Source organism: Siphateles boraxobius, unplaced genomic scaffold, assembly GCF_051911475.1.
Source record: "Siphateles boraxobius isolate OS27281-9 unplaced genomic scaffold, OSU_SipBor_1 131, whole genome shotgun sequence".
Lineage (NCBI taxonomy): Eukaryota > Metazoa > Chordata > Actinopteri > Cypriniformes > Leuciscidae > Siphateles > Siphateles boraxobius.
Window position 1 is genome coordinate 279142 of NW_027508735.1, and position 25572 is coordinate 304713.

The 25572-nt window shown below is 34.8% G+C and overlaps 1 protein-coding gene across 4 annotated transcripts in view; it reads left to right on the forward strand.

Moving 5' to 3' along the window:
* The first annotated feature begins 2902 nt into the window (after positions 1 to 2902).
* The window catches only part of LOC143737934 (ATP-binding cassette sub-family C member 3-like), a 138869-nt gene continuing 116199 nt past the window's right edge, over positions 2903 to 25572 (forward strand). For 2 of the 4 annotated variants that reach the window (XR_013203779.1, XR_013203780.1), the window contains exon 1: positions 2942 to 3192. Coding sequence is in view for 2 of the 4 variants with exons in the window: in XM_077229737.1 (XP_077085852.1) it covers positions 3157 to 3192 (36 nt within the window). In the remaining 2 variants the exon portion in view is untranslated. Of the gene's footprint in view, positions 3193 to 25572 lie in introns of all 4 variants that reach the window. The other 2 variants (XM_077229737.1, XM_077229736.1) reach the window with 2 other exon arrangements.

Here is a 25572-nt window from a genome sequence, read left to right on the forward strand (position 1 = left end):
TATTTTTATTTATGTTTTTAGTTTAACAAATTTATTCAATTTATTTAAATACATATTTATTAGTTTATTCATTTATTTTAATTTAATGTATTCATTTATTATATAATTCATTATTATTTAAATAATTACGTTTATTTATTTTTTTTGTTTTTAGTTTAATTATATTGTACTTATTTAAATACAATTTTATTTATTTTAATCAATTTAATTTTAATCGATGTATTTTTGTATACTTTTTATTTCATTAAAATGTATTTATTTTGTTAGTTTAATCTTATTTTTATTTCATTTATGTTTTAATTTAATCACCTTTATTTTATTTATTTAAATATAATTTTATTTATTTATTTTAATAAATTTACTTTAATACAATGTATTAATTTATTATTTATTTTAATAATTTTTTATTTCATTCAAATGTATTTATTCTGTTAGTTAAATCTTATTTTTATTTAACCTTTATTTTATTTTTTTAAATACATTTTTATTTTTTATTTTAATCAATTTACTTTTATATAATGTATTAATTCATTATTTTTTATTTTTACTATTTTTTATTTTATTAAAATGTATGTATTTTGTTAGATTCATCTTTTATTTATTTAAAAAAATGTACACTGCTTTTCTCCGGACCTCAGTCTGAAAACCCCAGGCTCGTGTATTTACATGTGTTTATATAATATTGGGTTATCTCATCCGTATTTATTGTCCGTGTAAAACAGTTCTATCCGTATGTTGTGTATGGTTGCCTGTACTGTCTGACAAACAGACACAAACTCTGCTTTTACTCTCTAGATATTCTTTTTAAGGTCAAAAAATAAATAAAAATCATGTTTTACATCATTCTCTCGAAACACTAGAGGGCGCAACACACCCAAAAAGAAATGAAACATCACTTTTTGCTCAAGAAACACAACATATTAAACATTTTTAACAGCCAAGCTGAGTCACAATGAGTCAGAAATCTCTCTGGATTGTTAAAGCATGTGCCCTTGAAAGTGTTTGCTGTAGTAGTGTGCTTTATCTTGACGTTATAGATGTTTTTTTTAGATAATAACCCTCGATATTATAAAGGGTTTCCCCAACTCAGAGCCGTTTTTTTGGCTTATGATTCAGCAATTACAATAATAATGGAGGCAAAAAAACAGTTGATTAAAAACAACAGATAGTTATTCTGTCATATAAAGACTTATGGAGAGATAAACCACACACACACACACACACACACACACACACACACACACACACACACACACACACACACACACACACACACACACACACACACACACACACACACACACGCACACACACACACATTTACAGATTCGTGCCAGCAACAATCCTATATGAATATGATGCTATGTATACCTGAAAACAATTTGCATGAATGCAAATGAAGGTCTTGTAAGTATCATCTTCCTTTGGGGCATGAATAATAATTCAAATATGTGTGTGTGTGTGTGTGTGTGTGTGTGTGTGTGTGTGTGTGTGTGTGTGTGTGTGTGTGTGTGTGTGTGTGTGTGTGGTTTATCCTGCGATGTATGCAAGCATTGTAACACACATTTACATTGGGGATCGGTCATATATATCTCTGGTTATACACTGTATAAGCATTATTTAATGCATTAATATCAGCTGGAGGTCTTGTGCATCATTTGCTCATGTTAATAATCAAGTCTCCATAGTCTTAGAAAAATCATTTGTGTGTGTGTTTCTGACCTATAGGCATCATTTTGGGGACAAAATTATTGAAAATAAAACTAATTTTGTGAATGTTTTTAAAAAAACTGTCCATTTGTTTTAGCATGTGAAAGATTTGGATTAATCTGCTGTAATTATAAATCCATCAGATATGACAGATAGTCACATAGATTTAAAAGGAAGCTATAAAACACAATTAGTACTGTGGAAAATTAATATTATACATTTGTTGTGCAATACAATATTGTACAATATTTAGTTTCTATTACATTTCATCATTGCATATTTTAACACTCGTGTACTATTTTATTATTTTTATTTAAATCACATTTCTCTTTTTATTTTAATCAATTTATTAAATTTTTGTAGCCTAGTTACTTAGTTTCACCTTATTTTAATTTTATTTATTTAAATATAATGTATTAATTTATCATTTAATAGTTGTATTTAGTTATTTGCATTTAAATAAAATTGTATTTATTTTAACATATTGTATTCATTTATTATTTTAATTCTTTTTTATTTTATTAAAATGTATTTTGTTAGTTTAATCGTATTTTTTAATTTATGTTTTTAGTTTAATCACATTTATTTGATTTATTTAAATAACATTTTGTTAATTTATTTTTATTTAATGCATTACTTTATTTTTATTTAAATAAAGTTGTATTTTTTATTTTAATCATATACATATAATATATGAATTTATTATTTAATCATTTTAATTATTTTTTATTTGTTTCAAAATTATTTGTTCATGTAATTTTATTTAATTATTGTTTTTACTTTAAAAACATTTATTTTATTTATTTAAATGCTATTTTATTGTTTATTTAATGTATTTATTTATTTAAATTATTTTTATTTAAATAACATTTTATTTATTTATTTTAATTAATTTTAATATAATGTATTAATTTAACATTTACTGAAATTATTTTTTATCGGTTTCAAAAGCATTTTATTTGTTTAGTTTAATCATATTTTTATTAATTATTTTTGACACTTCTATTCTCTACACGTTTCCACGAGCCCTGTAATTCTTTTTAATAGATTTTTTTTACTTTTATACAATTTATTTCCCCCAGACCCCCCAGTGTGAGACCCGCAGGTTTCAAGTAAATAAACACACGACCTTTTTTGCTCGCGAGCGCGCGCGCGCGCGTGCAAGATGCGCGCAGAAAGTGGGCGGAGTCTCGTGCCATGACAACCTCTGAGTGACAGACTGACTGTCTCTAATGCACTCTCGGTTCTGGACGGGGGGAGGAGGGTCGGGACCGGCCACACTCACACACACACACACACACACACACACACACACACACTATCTGGCTGTCCGTCGGTGCAGTGTGTGTCGTCCATGACCGTGTGTTTTAGTTGCATGCAATAAGAAAAGAGAAAAGCAGCCACATCCTCTCGGCACTAGGAAGAGGTCCATATACATCAGCGCAAATGGAGCTCTTATGCGGCCGCGAGCTGCCATTCTGGGTGAGTTCTCGAAACACATCTGTGTTTGGCTGTTTTTAGCTGTGAATTATTTATAAAGAAGCTTTTCTGCTGTGCTCTGTTTCCTTGACACTCGTTAAACTACAAACGAAGCATATGAGTTGCTGGAGTGGCGCGTTACGCAGAAGCAAAGCGTCTAATCTTATGAGTTGGATCGTTTCAGTGAATCGGTTCCGAATTTTTAGTGAATCGGTTCTTGTGTTCTAGAGTCAACTGTTGTCTCGTGCTGAATTCGGAACCGCATACTAGCGTACTATTTCTGCTATAAAAAAAGATGTGATAAAAGTATTATGAGTAGTATGCGGTTCCGAGCACTGTTCAACTTCTCAGTGAACCGAACACCGGACGTGTTCGATTCTTAGTGATTCGGTTCAACAGCGAGAAACGAGGTTTGAGTTTGAATACTTGGTTTTTTTTTATTGAACAAAGATCAAAAGGGATACATGTATCACACACAAAAAATAGGATAAGAAACTCAAGGTAAAGCAATGCAGTGAAGTACATACAGTAATAGATACTCTACTAAAAAAAAGAATTGAGCTTTAATACTTCAATAATGGAAAAAACCTGGATGACCTGGAATATATTTAGGAATTATATATTATCAAACAGTTTATTTAAATAAAAAGCCTTTTCTACAAACATCCAAAAGCTGAATGAAATTAAATGTAGCATTGAAAATTAAATTATATGCATAAAGTTCAATTAAGTTTAACATTTATGAAACTGTATTTTATAAACTGAATGATGGATTATATACAGTTAGTTGTTACAGTGTAATTATACATGTAAGTACTGTGTACTAATTGATTAACTACATGTACTTACTATAGGGTTAGGTTAGTTGCATGTAACTATGCCTACACACACACACACACACACACACACACACACACACACACACACACACACACACACACACACACACACACAGATGCAGATCAGCAGATGAAGAGAGCAGTGTGTTTCCCTGCGTCTCCTGCATCAGTGATCCTGAAGAGACCCGGTAATCTAACCCTGAGAGAGTAAAACCAGCTGAACAATACGCCTATAGCTCCAGTTCATCACAGCAGCTGCACAGCCATAATCATATCACTGATGATCAAACTGTGCAGCGTGAGCTGAGTGAACACAGCAGTGTGTTCTTCTGTAATGTAGAGCTTAAATGAGAGTCGATCTGACGCCTCATTCACGGGTCTATGACAAACGGTGTACAGAAGAATAATAATAAGAATGTACATTTCCTGAAGAACATGTGAGTGGTGCTTGCAGTGGCAAAACTCGGCACTTGGTTGCTAGGGTGTCTCTAGGCGGTTGCTAGGGTGGCATGAGTGGTTGCTAGGGTATAGCCTACTGGATGGTTACTAGGTGGTTGATGGTGTTGATAGGATTTGCTCGATGGCTGCTATGGTGTTGTTAGAGTACCTGGCGTGGTTGCTAGGGTGTTGCTATGCGGTTGCTAGGGTGGCATGAGTGGTTGCTAGGCTATACTGGATGGTTGCTAGTGTGTTGCTAGGTGGTTGAGGGTGTTGCTAGGGTGTTCTGGCTGGTCGCTATGGTGTTGATAGAGTACTTGGTCTGGTTGCTAGGGTGTTGCTATGCGGTTTTTAGAGTTGCACGAGTGGTTGCTAAGAGGTTGCTAGGGTATACTGGATGGTTTCTAGGTGGTTAAGGGTGTTGCTAGAGTACTTGGGGTGGTTGCTAGGATTTTTGGTATGAGGTTGTTAAAGTGGCATGAGTGGGTGCTAGGGTATACTGGATGGTTTCTAGAGTGTTGCTAGGTGTTTGAGGGTGTTGCTAGGATGTTCTGGGTGGCTGCTATGGTGTTGCTAGAGTTCTTCAGGTGGTTGCTATGGTGTTGCTATGCGGTTGCTAAGGTGACATGGGTGGTTACTAAGGTGTTGCTATGCAGTTGCTAAGGTACTTGGGGTGGTTGCACGTGCACTTAATACAATATATATGACCAAAGACTCTTCATTTTCATGCGCATGTGTCCAGTCTTGACCCAGGACTGAAGACTCAGTGATTGAGGCGTCAAGCAGGGGAACAGAAGAGATTTACAGCCCTTTGCATTTCTTCTTAACCTACATAGTGTTGATTGTCTGTAATACAGACTGTATGGGAGAGTCGAATGACCCTGAGAATAGGCCTTTACCTGGAATTACATTGCAAACAGCAGATGTTTCTCTCCAGAGCCTGTGACGACGTGCCCTGACCCTCAATAACACAGAATTAGGAGACAAATAACATATTAATGTTAATATTAATGGACGCTGCGGAACGTCTTTCTCATTAAACACACTGACTCATTTCACTGAATCTCTAAACTCTCCGGTTGTTTACGTGATCTATCTTACTGTCAGCGATATTAATATGCTCTAAAATATTCAAATAAAGCCATATTACTGCTAACAATAATAGTTTGTAGTTGTATAGGTGTTTAATGGAATTTCAAAGCGTATATCTGCTGATGTAAACTATATTCCAGTGTCGAGCCAATGATGCTTTACTCCGATAACCTTGTGTGAAAAATGTCAATTTCATATAATCCATAAAATATGCTATTGATTTCATAATTCACGTGTAGGTGAGATTCCTCTCAATGCTCAGCAAACAAACAACATTCACTATAGTTTAGAAAATGGTAATAAAATCTGACAAGAACTCAGTTGATATTTCACTTCTGTTAGACTCTCACACATGAATTATGTTGAATATCTGTCAGCTGTTAAATTTAACTACACAATTAGATAATACCAGTTTAGCTCAACCAATCACCAAGCAATGCTTCATGTTGTTCAGTCTGTGCTGTAAAAAGCTGCATTAGCAATTAAAGAAAAAACACTTCAGCAAAACATGATCAGCTCAAAGTGTCCCAATCATTTTTGCTCCCAAATTTGTATAAATTTCACACTATATGAAGAATATTTGGGTATAATATGTCACAGTTTACTTTATTCTGCTCTCCTCACTTACATAAATGAACTATAGTGTCCTGCACACACTAGTAAAACAATATAAAAAAATATTAATTTTGAATAATTTTTGGTTTGACCAAATCTTTAACTCTGAATGTTATTATAACGAGAGCTAAAGCTATTACTGGCGTGTGTGAAATGTCAGGTAAGGTCTCTCGTTTGGGGCCGGAAATATTTATATTAATATTTGTTCGCTGCTCTGTTTCTAATCCCTGGCCTCGTTTGACCCGTGTTTGTTTCTCATCAGCGTCGTCCTGCTGGATTTAGCCTGGATTGTCTCGTGATCGGATAAATCCCTATTAGCACTGCGGTCACTTCAGGCCAACACTTAAAGACTAAAGTGCCTGCTTTCTGGGGGATTATTTAATAAATGTTTAAATAAAAGGAACCCATTACTTATTTAACGCCGTCCGTCTCCCTCGGGTGCTTCTGTTTAGTTCAGTTACTATGGAGGGATTCCAGATCTCTGATGAAATACTTTCCTATTAACTGCAGAAAACATTTACTATACAGTATTTTTGTATTTTAATGTGCTAATTGTGTGTTGTTCTGCTTTATAATGACAAGAATATAAAGTCAAGTGTTATTCATTTTTGGGCAGTCAGATTTCAACATAGTCTTTTTAAGGAGTTATATCACAAATTGTGCAATTTGTTTGTCTTTTTTTATTTAAACAATAAAATTTTAGATAGATAGATGGATATATATATATATATGTAGATAATAGATGATAGATGTATATAGATAGATAGATAGATAGATAGATAGATGTAGATAAATAGATAGATGTATATAGATAGATAGATAGATGTAGATAAATAGATAGATGTATATAGATAGATGTATATAGATAGATGGATAGATGTAGATAAATAAATAGATGTATATAGATAGATGGATAGATGTAGATACATAGATAGATGTAGATAAATAGATAGATGTAGATAAATAGATAGATGTAGATAAATAGATAGATGTAGATAAATAGATAGATGGATGTAGATAAATAGATAGATGTATATAGATAGATGTATATAGATAGATGGATAGATGTAGATACATAGATAGATGTAGATAAATAGATAGATGTAGATAAATAGATAGAAGTATATAGATAGATAGATAGATGTAGATAAATAGATAGATGGATGTAGATAAATAGATAGATGTATATAGATAGATAAATAGATAGATGTATATAGATAGATAGAGAGATAGATGTAGCTAAATAGATAGATGTATATAGATAGATAGATAGATGTAGATAAATAGATAGATAGATGTAGATAAATAGATAGATGTATATAGATAGATAAATAGATAGATGTATATAGATAGATAGAGAGATAGATGTAGCTAAATAGATAGATGTATATAGATAGATAGATAGATGTAGATAAATAGATAGATAGATGTAGATAAATAGATAGATGTATATAGATAGATAAATAGATAGATGTATATAGATAGACTGATAGATAGATGATAGATAGATAGATGTATATAGATAGATAGTTAGATAGATAGATAGATAGAGATAGATAGATGTATATAGATAGATAGTTAGATAGTTAGATAGATAGATAGATAGTTAGATAGATAGTTAGATAGATAGAGATAGATAGATGTATATAGATAGATAGTTAGATAGATAGAGATAGATAGATGTATATAGATAGATAGATAGATAGATAGAGAGAGAGATAGATGTAGCTAAATAGATAGATGTATATAGATAGACTGATAGATAGATGATAGATAGATAGATGTATATAGATAGATAGATAGATAGATAGAGATAGATAGATGTATATAGATAGATAGTTAGATAGTTAGATAGATAGATAGATAGTTAGATAGGTAGTTAGATAGATAGATAGATAGATGTATATAGATAGATAGATAGATAGATAGATAGATAGTTAGATAGATAGATAGATAGATGTATATAGATAGATAGATAGATAGATAGATAGAGAGAGAGAGAGATAGATAGATAGATAGAATGGAAGCTTTATTCGTTCAGGTTTACAAGCATTCAAGCTCAAAAAACACATTTCCTCATAATCTCTTTCTCAGTGTCTGAAACGCTTGGTTTGAAGATTCAGTCTCTCTAAGCCAGTGATACGAACAGTAACGATGGCGTGGGTTTTACCGTATCAATCTCAGAAAACAGCGTCCTCTCGACATGAACAACACGAACCAAACTCTTCCAGTCTCAGATAAACTACAGGGTTTGAGGGCGGAGCAAAGAGACGCTGCTCAGCCAATCATTACCATTCATGCAAATTAGTTACAAACCTACGTAGAAATGTCACGGAACTGAGACTGGAATTACTGACGATTCGTTTCAGGCAGAATCGATTCTTTCTTTAAGGAGACAAAAGCTGTGTCCGAAACCGCTCACTCGTTCACTAATCCCTATATAGTGTGCGCCTTCGAGTGCACTACATCTGCAAGGAGTGTAGAGATGAAGTGAGTGAATTCGGACGCTGACGTTTACACTGTAGTGATCAAATTCCTTTTAACTTACATGTCACTTACTTTATAAAATAATATTAACAACAATAACAATCATAATGACTTTATTTCGTAATTATATATACCGTTATGATTATTACATTCGAATGAATACACTAGGCCTACTACAGATTAACGAATATTTTTAAATCATCCACCAAATTATAATCTTTTCCTTACAGTTTATTAAATTATTAAAACACCTGGCTGTTAGTAAAACAATGCATAAATAATATATTTTAATAAAAACATATATACCTATATAATTACCTTATTAATATAATTTCATTTAATTTTAAAATTCATCTATATAATATTGTCTCGATATTTTAATATGTTTTATTCAAGTAATGATTAATAAAAAAAAGTTAGAAAAAACCCTAAAGCTAGCATGAAATAAAAGTTAAAGCAGAAATAAGAAAGCTGTAATCTCTGGTGTAAACTCGCGCACTCTGTCTCGCCGCAATGGATTGTGGGAAATAGCGCTTCAGCAAGTGTAAGTCGAATGTACACTCTAGGGATGGCGAAAACTAAAAAAAATTCTTGACCGACCACCAAGCCTCATTAGCCGGTTGAAACCGGTTAACCGATTAGTTTAAAATATGCTACGCTATTTGAAATAACCGCCATTTCGAGCCGCGCCTGGAATTTCGCAACTCTGTCGCATCTCTCTGCCGCTCTGCCTTCCGCTCACACACACACACACACACACACACACACACACACACACACACACACACACACACACACACACACACACACACACACACACACACACACACACTCGTTTTGGAAAATAGGGGGGAAATCCCCCTTTAGGTTATTCTTATGGGGGGATTTTTTAATATGAGGGGGGAGTTTTTAAAAAAATAGGTTCAGCTAAATGTTTGCTGACTCATTGTATTTGTGTTTTTACAATGGGGTCATTTTTTTTTACTTTACACAACAAAAGAAAGCTTGACTTCAATCTTTGAATTAAATTGAAAAAAGTAGCACAAATAAATACATGAAATAAAGAGAAAAGTTTAGGTCTAATAACACTAGTATTCAGAAATACTACAGAAACGGAAAAAAAGTAATCAAATGTAAAATAATAAGTCAAGAATAAGTCAAAAACACGGTTTGGAAAATGGGTTCATGATGTAGCCTATACGGCTGTCACTTTACGTTCGAAAATCGATTGCACAATCGATCGGATCAACCAACACAAGTTTCGAAAACGAAAATAGGGAATCGATTTTAACTGGCTTTTTTTTTTTTTTTTTACCAAAAATGTGTTTTAGTTTGACAGATCAATACAGTGCACAGAACATGTAGGATGTTGGGAAATAACAATGTCTTTTCTGTTAACCAAATGCTTTTTAATATTCGCTATTGCTTCAGTGCAAGTGAACAAGCGCGTTGTTACCGTTATTTGTTGCTTAGTGACGTGTGTGTTTTCAAGCAAGCCAGAAATGCGCAGATTCTGCGCAACACGCTGTATTTAATATATCATGAGGACTCACGAGTTGCGTATTTGCGCTAAATCCACGCAGATTTGGCTTACACGAACTTCCCCAGCAAAGTGACTAAACATAGAAACACGCAAAATTGGCTCGTGATATGACAGCGTTACCCGCCAAAGTTCATTTTTATCCGAATTTGGCGTGTGTCCATTTCAATCCTTGAATGTTGCACTCCTGTTTGTCACCTTGCAAAAAACTTCACGCCAATAAATCATCAGAAACATTGCTGACTTGTGCGCGTCTCAAGCGCCCTCCTTACGTTCGTCCTAATGCCTGTTAGTTGTCCGTGGATTTGTCAATATTTGGTGTTGAAAATGGAAACGTCTTTAGACATGGAAAAATCGATTTTACAATCGATTCAATGAACACATATGTCTCAAAAATCGAACAGGATTTTTTCAAAAAAGTGACAGCCCTAGTAGCCTACTCGTTCATTTCGAACATAAGTTACGGACTGCAGCAGCTGATACAACGGCGTTCTGTTGCTCAAGCCTCCATATATATTTCCAAGACCCTTGTGATGGTACATCGACTTGACACGTCTGCCATAGCCTGACGTGGTCTGTATCGCTTTTACTGGCATGTAACTTCGGGTTTCGGGTAGTAACAAAAAGAGCATAAAAAGAACTACAAAATTCGACTGCTTTACGGCATACATAGTTTTTCTTCGTGTGTGATGTCTTTCATAAAATCATGCATCATACCCTACCTTGTCTGTGGCCATTGTTGATTCCAAAGCCGGTGCTGGATAAACAGCGAGCGTGTGTGTAGCGGCGGCGGTAGGCTAACTTATTTGGTGTTGCTTTGAGCACTGTATCACACAAGTTGCAACTTACATCTGTGTCATTCTTTTTGGTGACATGGTCCCACACACTACTTTTCTTTGCACGCTTCATCCTGTCGTCCGCCCTGGCTCTAACCTCCAGTGTTTTAGCCTGTAGCCTTTACTTTTCGGAAACCTTGTGAGCGCGCGAACCCAAACGCTGTGAGCTCGCGCCAAATGTTTTTATTGGTTTATTAAGTACAAACAGGCGAGTTATGAAAAATTTAGTGTGAGGGATTTGTTCACTTCACACAAAAATATCTTGGCATGAGATGGCTAACTGTAGTAGCGATTTGTCCACTGTCTAGGCTATAATAGCCTAATTTAGTGATCACTTTTTTTTTAACCGACTACCGACAACTTTGATCGGTTAACGTTGATACGGTCAACCATCGGTCAAACGGTCATCGCCGGTTAGCATCCCTAGTACACTCATATTCAGAGAGGATTGTGGGTAAAAGTAGTGAACGAATGTAGGGAATGATGTCATTCACACCACTACAAAATGGCCGACACCTGATATAGTGATATATAGTGCACTATATAGTGGATATATGGAGCGATTTCGGACACAGCTAAAAACTTTATTTTTTTTAAAACTTTTAAGCTTTGCAGAGCTTTTACATTTCACAAACAGCTCTATTACACACTGCATGAAAGGCAATATTCGAAAAAGCATAATTATTTATTACAATCTCTTGATTCAAGCTGGCCAGCGTTCGTTTTACACGGGTAAAAACTATTGAGTAAAACGGTAACACTTCACAATAAGGTTCATTAGTGAACATTATTAACATGAACTAACAATGAACTCCATGAATACAGCATTTATTAATCTTTGTTAATATTAATTTCCACATTTACTAATACTTTATTAAAATCTTGTTAACAATAGTGAATGCACTGTGAACTAACTTGAACTGACATTAAACAGCTTTTTTTTATTAACTAATGTTAACAAAGATGAACAAATACAGTAACAAATGTATTGCTCATGGTTAGTTCATGTTAGTTAATACATAAACTAATGTTAAAGTGTGTCCAGTAAAACGACTATGTAGCAAAATGACTTTTGATTGAGAATGTGCTGATTTGTTACCAGTCGATATAAACTGATAAATTCACATGCAACTGAAATCACGTGAGCAAAAACGCAGCATAATAAAGCCTTAAATGTGCCGCATGATGCTAATAATGATGTGCCAATTATTGACCTTGTGTTGTTGCATTTCCCATTAACAATTGGAAAATCTCTGTCTCTAAATATATCGTTTGGGTTTCACTTCTTCGTTTAAGCGGTGTGAATTCCCCTCGTGAGACTTCAGTGTCTTATGATAGCTTGGGAAGGAAATATGTGCTTGAACAGTGTGTGTTTGGAAAGCAAAAGTTGGTCCTTGTGTCACACACACTTCCTGTTGAAGTCGCTTGTTTTGCTAGTCATTGTGTAAATCTGAATGCATGTTTGGATTGCGGAGTTTGGTGTTACGGCTATTGAGAATTTCATGTGATACGGATCATATTTACACAGCGCACTCACTGTAAATGATAGTATCTGTTTAATTATGCATTTATGTGAATGAATATTACCAATAATACAGCTAATGATTGCATTAGTGCTGCAGTCTAACTTCACTATAGATCTCATGATAATGTCTTTACCCTCTGGTGCTCTTATGTCATTTTTGGCCAAACATTTTTACGTTTTTTTATTTTTTTTTCATTGGAAACTTGGTAATGATTTTGGCACTTGCCATGTGGACACAAAAAATAAAATCATGTATATGATTCATAAATGTTAAATGGCCCTGAAAAAAAAAATCGTGATCAAAAATGAGCACATTGGAAATAATAAAGACGAGTTTCCTCTAGTGGAAGCGTTCGGTACTGCAGCCGAACAACATCTCACTGAACGCTCATTTTTTCAGGTATCAACCTCAAATTTTGAACACAACTTGTTTAGATTTATGTCTTTGATTTTCTCACAATTTTAGAGTAGAAGATCTTTTTGAAAATATATATTTCATATAAAAATTGGAAATAGTATTTTGGCACATTTTCCATAACAATTAACGTAAAATTCTGTAACTCTTTTAAAGCTCACTTTTTGAAACTTTTCTCACTTCAGCAATAATCTGCCAAGTGTCGTCTTTAAAAAAAGATCAAACTTCAGTCTGTGTTTTAAAGCATTCAAGATTTACAACAGTGTAAGTTAGAAATTAAGTTGTCAGGTCTAAGCTCAAAAAGTGAATAAATGGATTATAAATAGAGTGTAAATATAATTTAGTACCATATAAAATCCCCTAAAATACAAAATATTAAATAAAAAACATTATCAAACTAAAATATAGTAAATTAATTTCATTGAAATAAAAAAATAATTTAGGTCATTTAGGTTAGTATCTGTGGGCGAACCAAACATTAGTGGTGAACCAATATGGGTTTTTGATGTATAATTATGCTTATATAATACAGTTAAATGCTTGTTTTCAGATGCATCCATGCACACACACATATATATATATGGATCTACATCTGTTGTTATTTTCATCTTCGTCTGGTCCGGTGTGTGTTACTGTATGCCAGCATGAAGCACGATAATTATTAACCATACTTTTTCTCTTACTGTGGTTTGAGGTTTTTGAGAACACTGTATGCATTGTGATATTGCAACCGCCTTTCTACAGTATATAAGGGTGTTGATTGTGTGACAAAAGCAACTTGTGATAAGCACCGTGACCCAACGTGGCTTTGCAGTCCAATCTCAATGTACAGGACAAGCTTTATACCTGTGAATGTAGGGCAAGAACCTGGAGAACTGGAGTAACATATTATTAAAGAGGTCATTCCACATTTTTACAGCATTAATCCTTTGCTTGAAGTCAACTTTTTTCGCACCATAAACATTCACTTTGTTATTAAGTTTTACATGAACACTTGCATTTTTCATGTTTCTTGAGCATCAAATCATCATATTATAGTGATTTCTGAAGGATCATGTGACACTGAAGACTGGAGTAATGATGCTGAAAATTCAGCTTTGATCACAGGAATAAATTACACTTTACTATATATTCACATAGAAAACAGCTGATTTGCATTCTAATAATATCTCACAATATTACTGTTTTTTTGTTGTTGTTGTTGTATTTTTAATCAAATAAATGCAGCCTTGGTGAGCAGAACAGAGTTTTAAAACTTTTGACTGGATATTGTTATTATTATTAACAAAAAACAAAACTCCTGGCTACTTGGTTTTTCAACCTTCATTATATATTTCCAAGACCCTTGAGATGGTACATCGACTTACAATAGCACTAACTAATTAACTAATTAACTGGCACTATGTAACTTCGGGTTTCGGGTAGGAACCCGAGCACAAACAAAAATACAAAATTCGACTGCTTTCACTTCCCCCACTTCCTCAGATTCTGACGTGAGAGCCCAACTAGCGTTTGATACCCGTCTGTGTGTTGTTGTCATGACCGAAGCAACAACTAAAAGGAAGAAGGCAAAGGTTTTGTCAGAGGAGACTAAAAGAAGAAAAAGGGAGAGTGACAAAATAAAAGACCGGACGAGGATCACTATTGGAGAGAGAGCAAGAACGTTTGAAGACGGTGAGAGTGTGCGCGCGCGCGACCAGCTCTCTCTCTCTCTATGCTCGTTCTTTCAGTAACATTCACCCTGTCACAAGCGCAGCAGTCAGTCATCTATAAAGTGTTTATAAATGTATAAATAAATCAGGGAGTCAGGGAGCTGACTATCGCGCGAAATGTAAAAGGCTGTAAAAGGCCTGGCCATGTTACGGAATCTATCTGGTCCTCCATTTATCTTCATGAATCAATGCTGGTAGAGTAGCGAATGATCAATCTGGTAGCTACACTAACATGCTAGCTTACGATGGTTATCATAAATAATCTTTCAGGATAACTATCCTAATGTCTGCAGGCTGACAGTCATGTTTGTTTATTTATTTTTCTGGTGAAAGCGTCTTGCCTCAGGCTATAATGCAAATCGATTTTCAAATTTGCAGATTCATCTAAGGTAGTTTAAATTTAACAATATTGACGATATATGGCTATTACCTACCACACAAACATTGAATTGAATTAGCATATCCGCTATGTAAAACAGTAGACAATAGGCTACTATAATGACGCTGTCTTGTAAACGTGAGCTACGCGATCTTTTGACGTTTGAAATACAATAAAACCCATGAAGTTATATTCATATGACATGCTGAAATATATGCCAATGTACCTGGGATGAAGACGTTTCACACGCAACGCTGGCAGTCTGTCCAAGACGTGAGAACTCGCGAGAACTCAAGATGGTATCGGCTTGTCAACAAATGCACACGTGTATCGCCTGAGGCCTGTACCATGATGGTAGTTGAACAAACTCAGGGTTACAGGATTAGTTTAGAGTTGACAAAACCAAACCAATCCAACCAGGCTTTGTTGGTCACATGATGCTGATCATCAACTTTCTCTGTCAACCCAGGCTTTGATCCTGAGTTTAGGAGTTTAAGTGTGACATCAGTAGCGAACAGCCAATCACACGCTGAGAAAGAGTGAAACTGAGATTAATTTATCGTGAGAGAAGCAGCAAAATTCACTTATTAAATAAAAGTATTAAAATAGTAAGAATTTAAACAAATTTACACAGCAAGAAGAAAACAGCTGTCTATGAAAGAGGACAACTAAAAGAAAAAGTCTCGCTACTGTATATCAGTGCAAGTAAAAGTTGTGAAGTTATTTTATACAGCTGATAAAGTATAGAGAGAATTGAACATTTAAGCTCACATGTAGTCATTTTATAGCTTCATCTATTGATGCTAAAGCGTATTTATATTACCTTTATATATTTATTCATTTAAACTGCGTAATAATAATTGATGAACTAAAATTGTACATGTGTGAATGATAAAGGGTATAATAATTACATAAATAATATCTAAATCATACAAATTTATTATTCTAAATAAGCATCACTAAAAACCAGACGATTTTGTCTTTAAAAATCATTTGCTATGTAGTGACCTTTAATTTGGAGTAGAAACTGGTGGAGTGACTTTATCGCATCAGGCATGTGACACTTTGCTCACAGCTGATTGGTCCAAGTTCAGTTTGCAACCTCTTACCTAGAACATAACCTGCACCGGACCGGGTTAGCCGTGGAGCGTAAGTTACTATGGCGATGAACACTGCTAAAAGCCAAACCACTTTCATGGTCCCTAAAACCCAGGGTTGACGCAAATTTAAACTGAAACATAGCTGGCTAGCCACCTAAACCGGCTTCATGGTATAGGCCCCAGGTGTAACCATGACAGATTTCACGACAGTATTAGAAGACAATACTGTTTCCCAACTGTAGGGGGACCCCGAGAGCAAAACACGCAAAAACGACATAGTGCTGCTTTAATAGTAAAATTCCATCAAATTGAATTGAAATATCCTTATGTAATTGAATTGAATAATTGATTAAGGATTGTTCAATTTATTCAATTTAATAACGTAAGGATTATTCAATTCAATTTGATGGAATTTTACTATTAATTAAATTGCGAAAATCTTTTAAAAAAAAAGGTTTAAACGTTTTTTGAGTGTAGCCAAGTTGATTATACTTAAAATGATGTCTTAGTTTTTTAAAATTATTTTAATCTTACGAATCTTTTAAATTGCTATAACATCAAATTACATTTGTTTTGTATATCCATTTAAATTATCAAACAAAAGTTGTTAGTATCAGAAAATCCAAACTTTCGACCAGCAGTGGAAATGAAATCATTTATTCAAACCATTTTCAAACTCCTCAAAATTGAAATGATTGTAAAGTGAATCTTTTAGTCCTTTTAATAATGTACCCTTTTCCACAGTAATTGTAAATTTAGCAATTTTTTCAAAATATATTTTATTGTATTAAATGTACTATAATGCATTAATGTAATGTATATTGGCATGATATCATTGTAAACGTGACTGTTTCTAGCAACAGCTGAGGGAAAATTTTACATCTTTCTACCTCCTTTTTCCTCTTTTGGAAAGTAATTGGAATTTTTTCTTTTGCCAATGGTGCAAATAAGCAAATAACTGGAATTAAGCTTTCCTGTCGCTCAAACAGTAGAGCGTTGGTGCTTGCAACGCCAAGGTCATGGGTTCGATTCCCAGGGAAAGCAAGAACTGATAAGAATGTAAATGTGTACATTGAAATGCAATATGAGTCGCTTCTGCCAAATGCATAAATGTAAATGTAAAGTATTAGTTGTAGCTTCTGTTCACCACTACAGAAGTACCAGATGACTGTAAATGTGAAACGGTTGCAGACTGTGATGTAAGAGTGTGTTGTGTGGACTCTCAGTGGGAACAATTTGTGTTTCTCAGCTGGTATTTTTCAAACAATGTGTCTGTAGACGGAAAACATAGAGCTGGAGCTGCTGACACTTGTATTTTACATCTAAAACTGATTTCTCCCTATAACGTATTTATTAGGGCTGGGTATTGACACAAATTTCACAATTCGATTCGATTCACAAGCTTGCAATTCGATTCGATTTCGATTACGATTCGATTCGATTCAATATTGATTATTTTGGATATCAGGTACAATACATGGCAAATTTTCTCACGGAAAACAAATCTCTTAACCAATGCTGTAAACTATGGGAGTCAGTTGTATCATTAAAATTATTTCATTAGCCTACTATAGCCTAATATTAAAGGTAAAGATTTACTGATTTGAATACAAACAATTACACTTTTACTTATTTTTCTAATAATAAAGTTATATGAAATATAAATATTTAAATGGAGGCTGTCATAAAAACTTGCCAGATTTATTCAAACATGCATTAGATATTGAAAAACATAAAATAATTATAAAATAACATAAAGTGCATATGTAATATGGTGCATTTATTTAGCAAAATGCTCCTCTCTAGAGTTAATTTTTCTAGCTGACTAACGAGTTCATGGTCACTGGATATGGTTTTTCTGAGGTAAATGTGACGTTACATGACATTGTTTACAAGCTGTTTCACTGACGTCTTTCCTCGGTTGAAACAATGATTGAGCGATTCCATGTGACAACAAGGATTTCGATAAGTTGTACTCTATCTTTTAACACACTTTCAGATGCTCATTCATGTTTATTTCACGCTGTAACTGGTAATATTAAGGCGGAAGAGAAGATCATGTGTGCTCGGCGCTGCTGCTTCTCTTGAGCTGCCAGAGCGATCTCTCGCCACAGCGCCAAAACGGTATTTATGTTTTTGAATTTCGTAAGAAAATGGACGTAATTTGAAATCTGAGACTTTGTTTAATATCAATAGTAACAAAGCATAAAGATTATTGCGTTTATTGGATGGGATGCGCGCTACAATGTTCCATTCATTCATCAACTGAAAACAGGATGACTAATCGATTCTTGGGATTTAAGAATCGATATCGGTTCGTAAAAATGAGAATCGATTAAAATCGAGAAATCGATATTTTTTACCCAGCCCTACTATTCATATATGAATATCTGATTTAATTTCCACTGCTCGCCAAAGTTTGCATTTTCTAATGATATTAACAACTTTTGTTCGTAGACCTGTGCTTAATTTATATTTATATACAAAACAAATGTAATTTGTTGCCAAAAGCAATATAAAAGATTCATAATATAATAAAAATAAGGTTTAAAAAAACGTTGATGCCTTAAAGGGCCCCTATTATGGATTTTTGAAAATGACCTTTCCTGTAGTGTGTAACATAGCTCTAAGTGAATGAAAACGTCCTGCAGAGTTTTTTAAATCTGAAAGTGCACCGTATATTAAGTTATTGTCTTTCAAAAGTAAGAGTCGACTCTGAGTCAATTAAATGAATCGTTTTTTTCAAACGAGTCATAAGCCGTTTCGTTGTGACGTCAAGCCGAAACATTAGCATACCGCCCGCCCACTTATTGCGCGCGCAGACACCAGGGAAACGTGAACTTCGAGTTGAATAACTAGTTCTTCCAATGTTTTATCATCGCGCTCGCATTAATATGGTCAAATCGACGTCATCTTTCGTTACTGTTTAGTTTACAGTGTAGGAAGCCTCAGGACACGCAGAGCTGACGTTGTTATGGCAATGGGCGTTTTTGTTTTCGACGCGCTGTACACGGTAAACCAATCACAACAGACTGAGCTGTCTGGCCAATCAGAGCAGAGTAGCTCGCGGAAAGGAGGGATTTATGCCTGGTTCAGATTACACGATTTTAGCCCGATTTTGGCACGATCCGTTTGACGTAGGGTCTCGTGGGGATTCGTAAACGACAACGGGCGTCGGGACGCAAGATTCGATCGTATCATCTCGTATAGTGTGTCATAGTGGGCGACAACCTACGTCGCGTCTGCCATGCTTCACGACATCACGACAGAGACTAGCATGTTGAATTTTTTAAACGGTCGTCCACGACGGGTTCCGTCACATGTATGAGGTTGACCAATAGGAGCACAGAAACTTTTCCGTACACAACTTTCAAAAATGGCGAAACGAAAGAGAGACGATGGTGCTACTAGGTGGAGTTATGACATGGAGGAAAGGTTCGTAAGAAAACAATATTTTACCTTAAGTTCTCTGTGGAGGATTGACAGCCAATACTGTCCTCTTCGAGCAATCCAGGAACGTGTCCATTGTCGGGTTTTCTTTCTTTTTTTAAAGTTTTTCTGAACACAGGACAGCCAATACAACCCTCACCGCCACATCCATTGTTTGTTTACGTTCGTTTCCGGAAGTCACTCGCTATAGTTTCGCCTTTCTCAATGACATCACGCGCATCTTTAAAGACGGCACGCGATGACTGGTCAGGAAGCAACGTGTAGTCTGACATGTTTCTTATCCACGACACGACAAGATTTTAGGAGTCAAAATCGTGTAATCTGACACAGTGACTATCGTAACAGACAAAAAAAATTGTGTAATCTGAACCAGGCATTAGAGAGATTGATTCATCTGACAAGTCGTTTGAGAATCATTGAAAATGTGATGATGTGCAAATGTATATTATGAGGAAATTAAACAGTTTTTTTTTTACCTTTGATGCACGTAAACCTGTTGTAGGAGTCTCCACATTAACATTAGGAAACTTTGAAATAGCATAATAGGGGCCCTTTAAATTTTTAAGTACAATCAACTTGGCTATCACTGGCCCAAAAACACACAAAGTGCCACAACACCGCCTGCAATGGAAGAATACATGCATGTGAAATCATAGAGACAGACATTAAGAATAAAGGTGATTCTGATTATGCAACAAGGACAAAAATAATCATTTTGAGTGTAAAATAATTGAATAGTTCCTCACTTTTGCCATGAATTACAGCATCACTACATACTAGAGAATTATTCCTGCATCTTCCGGCAGTTTTTCCTCCTCTTGTGCTGCAGATAAAACCATAAACCAAGAGACATATTATAATAAGCGCGATAATCTGCAGCAATAAAGAGGAGCTTAGAAGTGGAAACTATAGGAAACACACAAACAACGAACAGCGGCTGCAAAAGTTTTTGATTTTTGAGATAAAACAACTGAACAAAGATAATCCATATCTGAACATCTGAGGTTTATATGAGGATAGATGTGTGTGTTTTACATGTCAGTTCAGTCTGAACACACACACACACACACACACACACACACACACACACACACACACACACACACACACACACACACACACACACACACACACACACACACACACACACGGGGTGAACACTTATAGAGATAGCTTATTTTATGGTTTCACTTTGGTTTTGGTTTCCCTTCATTTCCAAATGATTTATCTTTGTTTCATTATCTACATCGCCAAAAACTCTATACTACTCTATACTCTATACTATTTAGGAAAATACAATGTTCATCTTTCTACATTCATTTTTCATTACCTTTCTATACTTCGTGTTTAATTGATTGTGTTACTTGCAATTTCTTTTTTATTACTTGAGAAATTCAGCACTTTCTGAGCTCAAATTGTTTCTACACAAAAAAAAGTCAGTCTGAAATATTTCTCTGTATTTCCAGGTTTAAATTCCAATTTAATGTTGTTTTAAGAGCTCAAGGCATTAGATCTTACAAACTTAAGGTTTAATAATATTTATAATACATGAGGAATGTGTTGGTAATTCTGGATATTTATCGGAGACCATTAGCATACAGTGAGGTGTTTCCTACGAGATAAAAGCTTTAGTGTTTGTTTCTACAGCTCTTTCTGGGTTTAATGTGAGAAATGTGTGTTATTTCTCATGTCACCGCTCCTGTTACTGTCGAGATTGTTAAACAGTTTAATGGTGAGGGTGTGTTTGTGGTTTCATTACACAGACAGAAAGTGTGCTTTTAGTTCACTTGTTTTCTAAAAAAGATAAGGCTAGTTTTCGATTTTTTAAGTTTTTTCCTTACATGTTTTAAGCGTATATAACAAGAAAACAAACAAACACCCTGAACTTTGCTTCTCGATTCAAGGACCTAGATTTTACTTCAAAGTAAAGATTAACTTAAAGACAAAAATAATTTTAAAGCAACATTTTTCTTGTGCACTCTCGAAATCACCATATACACTATATAATCTGCAAATATAAATATTCCGAAAATGTTTTTTATGCATTATTTAGCATTATTTACTTAAAAAGGAATAAAATGCATTTTCTCAGCGAAGAGGGAGCGTTCTGGCAAGATTCTCTCAAAAGTTATGAACTAACAACAAAATGTTATTCATTTAAAAAAAATAACTGAAACATCTAACGTTTTTAAATGTTGCTACTTGTTTCGGAATGTTCATTCAAAAGTAACATTTTCATGATCTTTGCAAAATGGAACGTTCCATTAATGTTCACATAACCAAGACAAACTGTTTTAAAACATTTTTTAAAAATGTATGTTTTGAACGTTCGGGGAACATAAAAAATTAACGTTCTGATATAGTTAAAATTGCATGCAGAAAATATCATCAGTGTTCAGTCGTGAAGCGTGACAATATGCATAAATGCAAAATGTTGTCGACATAATGCATGCAGTAGGATATAGTGAGTCCAGAAGCTCAGGAAACTGTAAACTGAAAGAATGTTCCGCGTCTGGTTTGCTAGGTGTGCCTTAATGCTGTTTGCATATTTGCCTGATGGAGATGAATAGAGGTGCACAAAGCTAACACTGCCTGAGATCTGAAGTGCTTGAGGAAGTTAACGCAACCCATCTGGCGCAGGCCTTCATAAAGGTGTGGCTTAAACGAATGTGTCTGAACACGTGCAAACACACTCCATATCTGTGTGTTCCTTCAGTAAGAGGAAACCCTTACATGCTAGTAATCCATGCAGTTCTTTACTAGCCATTCATAGTGACGGCTATTTCTACAACACTTCTTTTCAGTGAGTGTAGAGTCTGAAAAAACTATCTTTATTTCCAGGTTTAAATTCCACTTCAGTGTTTTCTCAGACATTTTATGCATTAGATTTGTACTTAAAAAAAAAAAATACTTAAACGTAATCTTTTGCTACTTTGGCTCTTGTTTCAATGGGTATGTAAGCTTGTTTCCGTCACAGAAAAAAAAAATTAAGTAAAAGCGTGTTTACCTCAAAATTGCATGTTTTAAAGTCAGAATTGCGAGAGAAGAAAAGGCAGAATTGCAAGTTTATTTTCACGCAATTGCGACTTTATATCTCGCAATTGAGAAATAAAGTCGCAATTATCTTTTAAAATGTTTTATTCTGTGTCGGAAACAAACTTCCATTCAAGGGACTAGATTTTACATGATACTGTATCAGTACTTTTACTTGAAGACAAAAATAATGTTAAAGCAATATTTTTGTGGTCTCAAATTACCATATACACTTTATACTCTATGTAAATCATGTTTTTATTTACTTTAAAAGTACTAAACTAAGCAATGCATTATAGACACACTCTGCTGCATATTGCTTTCTGAAAATAAAATAGTATCAGAATAGAAACATGCACATTTATCGTTATTTTCCATGTGAGCGCAGTATACATCAGTGGATCTGGGTTTGCCCTAGACGGCAAACACACACACACACACACACACACACACACACACACACACACACACACATTCAGACGGACGGCAGCTGTGTTTATCTTAGCGAAGGGGAAAGAGTGTGTGATCGCCTTTCAGTTTGTTATAAGCACCTTTTTTGGTCAAGGCAGTTTTGACATCTTTCATGTTTTGCAGACATACTGAGTTTTTATTTCTTAGAAAAACTTTGTTCATACAGAATGAACCCTAAAAGCTGTAATCCAAATCACATAATCGTTTACTTGTGCATTACATGTTTTTCAAACAAAACTTTCGATCAGAACCGGACAACTAAAGAAGAAAGCTGAAAGACTCACGCAACTTCCAATTCACATCGATTCGAATCAGAGTGGTCATACGAACGTTAAGCGTCTCATTCACTAATAATTGCGTATTTTCACATGAAAATCTCCCTATAATTCGTGCGCACAAATTTTTCTTACTCTTTCACTGTATATAATGAAATAGCCTATATTTAAGATGAAATTATATTGTATTATTTATTAATTTTATTATATGATTTCTATTTGTCAGGTTTTTGTCTTTAAAATGCTCTTGTGTGTAGGACTAATTTCTTACGTATCTCATCCCAAGCCTCCGTTGCTAATTCCAAAACGTCATTTTAGAGCTATTAATGGAGGAATGAGCCACTAATGCAGTTATTAATGCAGTTATTAGTGAGAGAGAGAGAATTACCTGAGTCTGTCTCTCGACAGTGTTCAGCATCAGCGTCTCTAATAGTGAAACTGTAAGTTGATCTGCTTCAAGAACAGCGCCGTTTTTTCCTCGCTAGTGAGAGATGTCATGTAGCTTTCAAGTTGTTGAACTATTTTACTTGACAACACATTTCTGTGAGAGTGTGTGTATGTACTGTGTGTGTGTGTGTGTGTGTGTGTGTGTGTGTGTGTGTGTGTGTGTGTGTGTGTGTGTGTGTGTGCTTGTTTGAGTGGGAGAAAGAGAGTTTGTTCTTTCCGTACCTAATAAAACATGTTCCCTTTCAAGGGAACCTTGCCGCGCTAGCGTCTGTGTCTTCAGTAGCGCTCTTTGTGAAACTGTCCTTGTCATATTTGGTGATGTTTTGTCTTTATATCTGATATATATATATATTAGGGCTGTGAATCTTTGGGTAGGCAGCGAATCGATTCGATTCACGATTCATAGGTTTTCAATTCGATTCAAGAACGATTTTTGCAAATTCAGAAAGCTTCGATTCGATGCGATTCACATTAAAGTTCGATGCGATACGATTAATTCGATTCGATTCTTAATTTTTTCTATGCATTCATAGGATTATTTAAATGCTTCCCCCAATGGGTCTTAGTCAGGGTGTGAATTACACAGTGGTCTTCGGGGGTCAGAGAGTGGGGACAAAAAAAAAACCGACATTTTGTCTATTGTTAATGTTAGTTCATGCAAATTTTTAATTAATTTATTATTATAAAAAATATTTCCAAAGCCTATAAATTAGCATTTGTAGAAATGTAAGCCAAGATTTAAAAAGCATGATGAACTAACAATACTTTTAAAACCTAAATATTTTGTAGGATATGTTAATGGATACACAACCTTAAATTGTGGTACATCCTTCCATTGTGAGACTAAAAATACCATGAACTTTCCCACTAAACCTTAACTAACTTTCCTCATGGAATACTCTTTGTTCTCTTTATACTGAACATTTTCCTATGATTCGAGAGAAAACGCGCCGGGCGTCTACTTTTGCTATAGGCTAGTAACGATTACGAATGCAACTTTAATGCGCATCTGATTGATGGATAAACCACGCGCTTTTATTTCAGTCTAATTAATATTGTAGTTATTTCAGCAGTTTCCTTCGTACATTCAGTTTAATGGCATAAAGTTAAATTTCATTCATGATTCATAGGAAGCGTGTGTATTTTAGGTCTATTTGCGTCTACTCTTTCCATGTAATAAATGCGCACCTTGAATAAGTGGGCTTTTTACTTCAGCTGCTCAGGACGGGTATGACCCATTTCCGTAAAACTTCAGTATCTTATCTTAAAGAAAATAACGGCGACGTTTCCACGCAACGAACGCGTTGTTTCATAGCAGTGCCTGCGCAATGACATGGCAGCTTTATCAATGGCTTGAGCGGTTTGACTCAAGACTTGCTTTCTCGATAGAAAGCTGTCACCTGCTCATGTGAACATCAGTGGCTGTCCTGAGGAGAGCTCAAACATGGACTGCTCAAAAATCTGTAGATGAGAGCTATATGGGACCGAGCGCGAGCGAAATCCAGTGAAAGATGGTAAAGAGTGCAGCAAGTATCTGTGAAGGAGAGCTGGGAGGACGCCAAATGACATCACACAAGTAACGCCTCCATTAATTCACGCATGTAGTCATTTAATGTTTACATATTGTAAAGCACTGAATCGCAATAGAATCGCAAATTATTCGATTCTTAGCATTTTAAATCGATTATTGACCGAAATAAACGATTCACGATTCAAAATACAAGTTTCA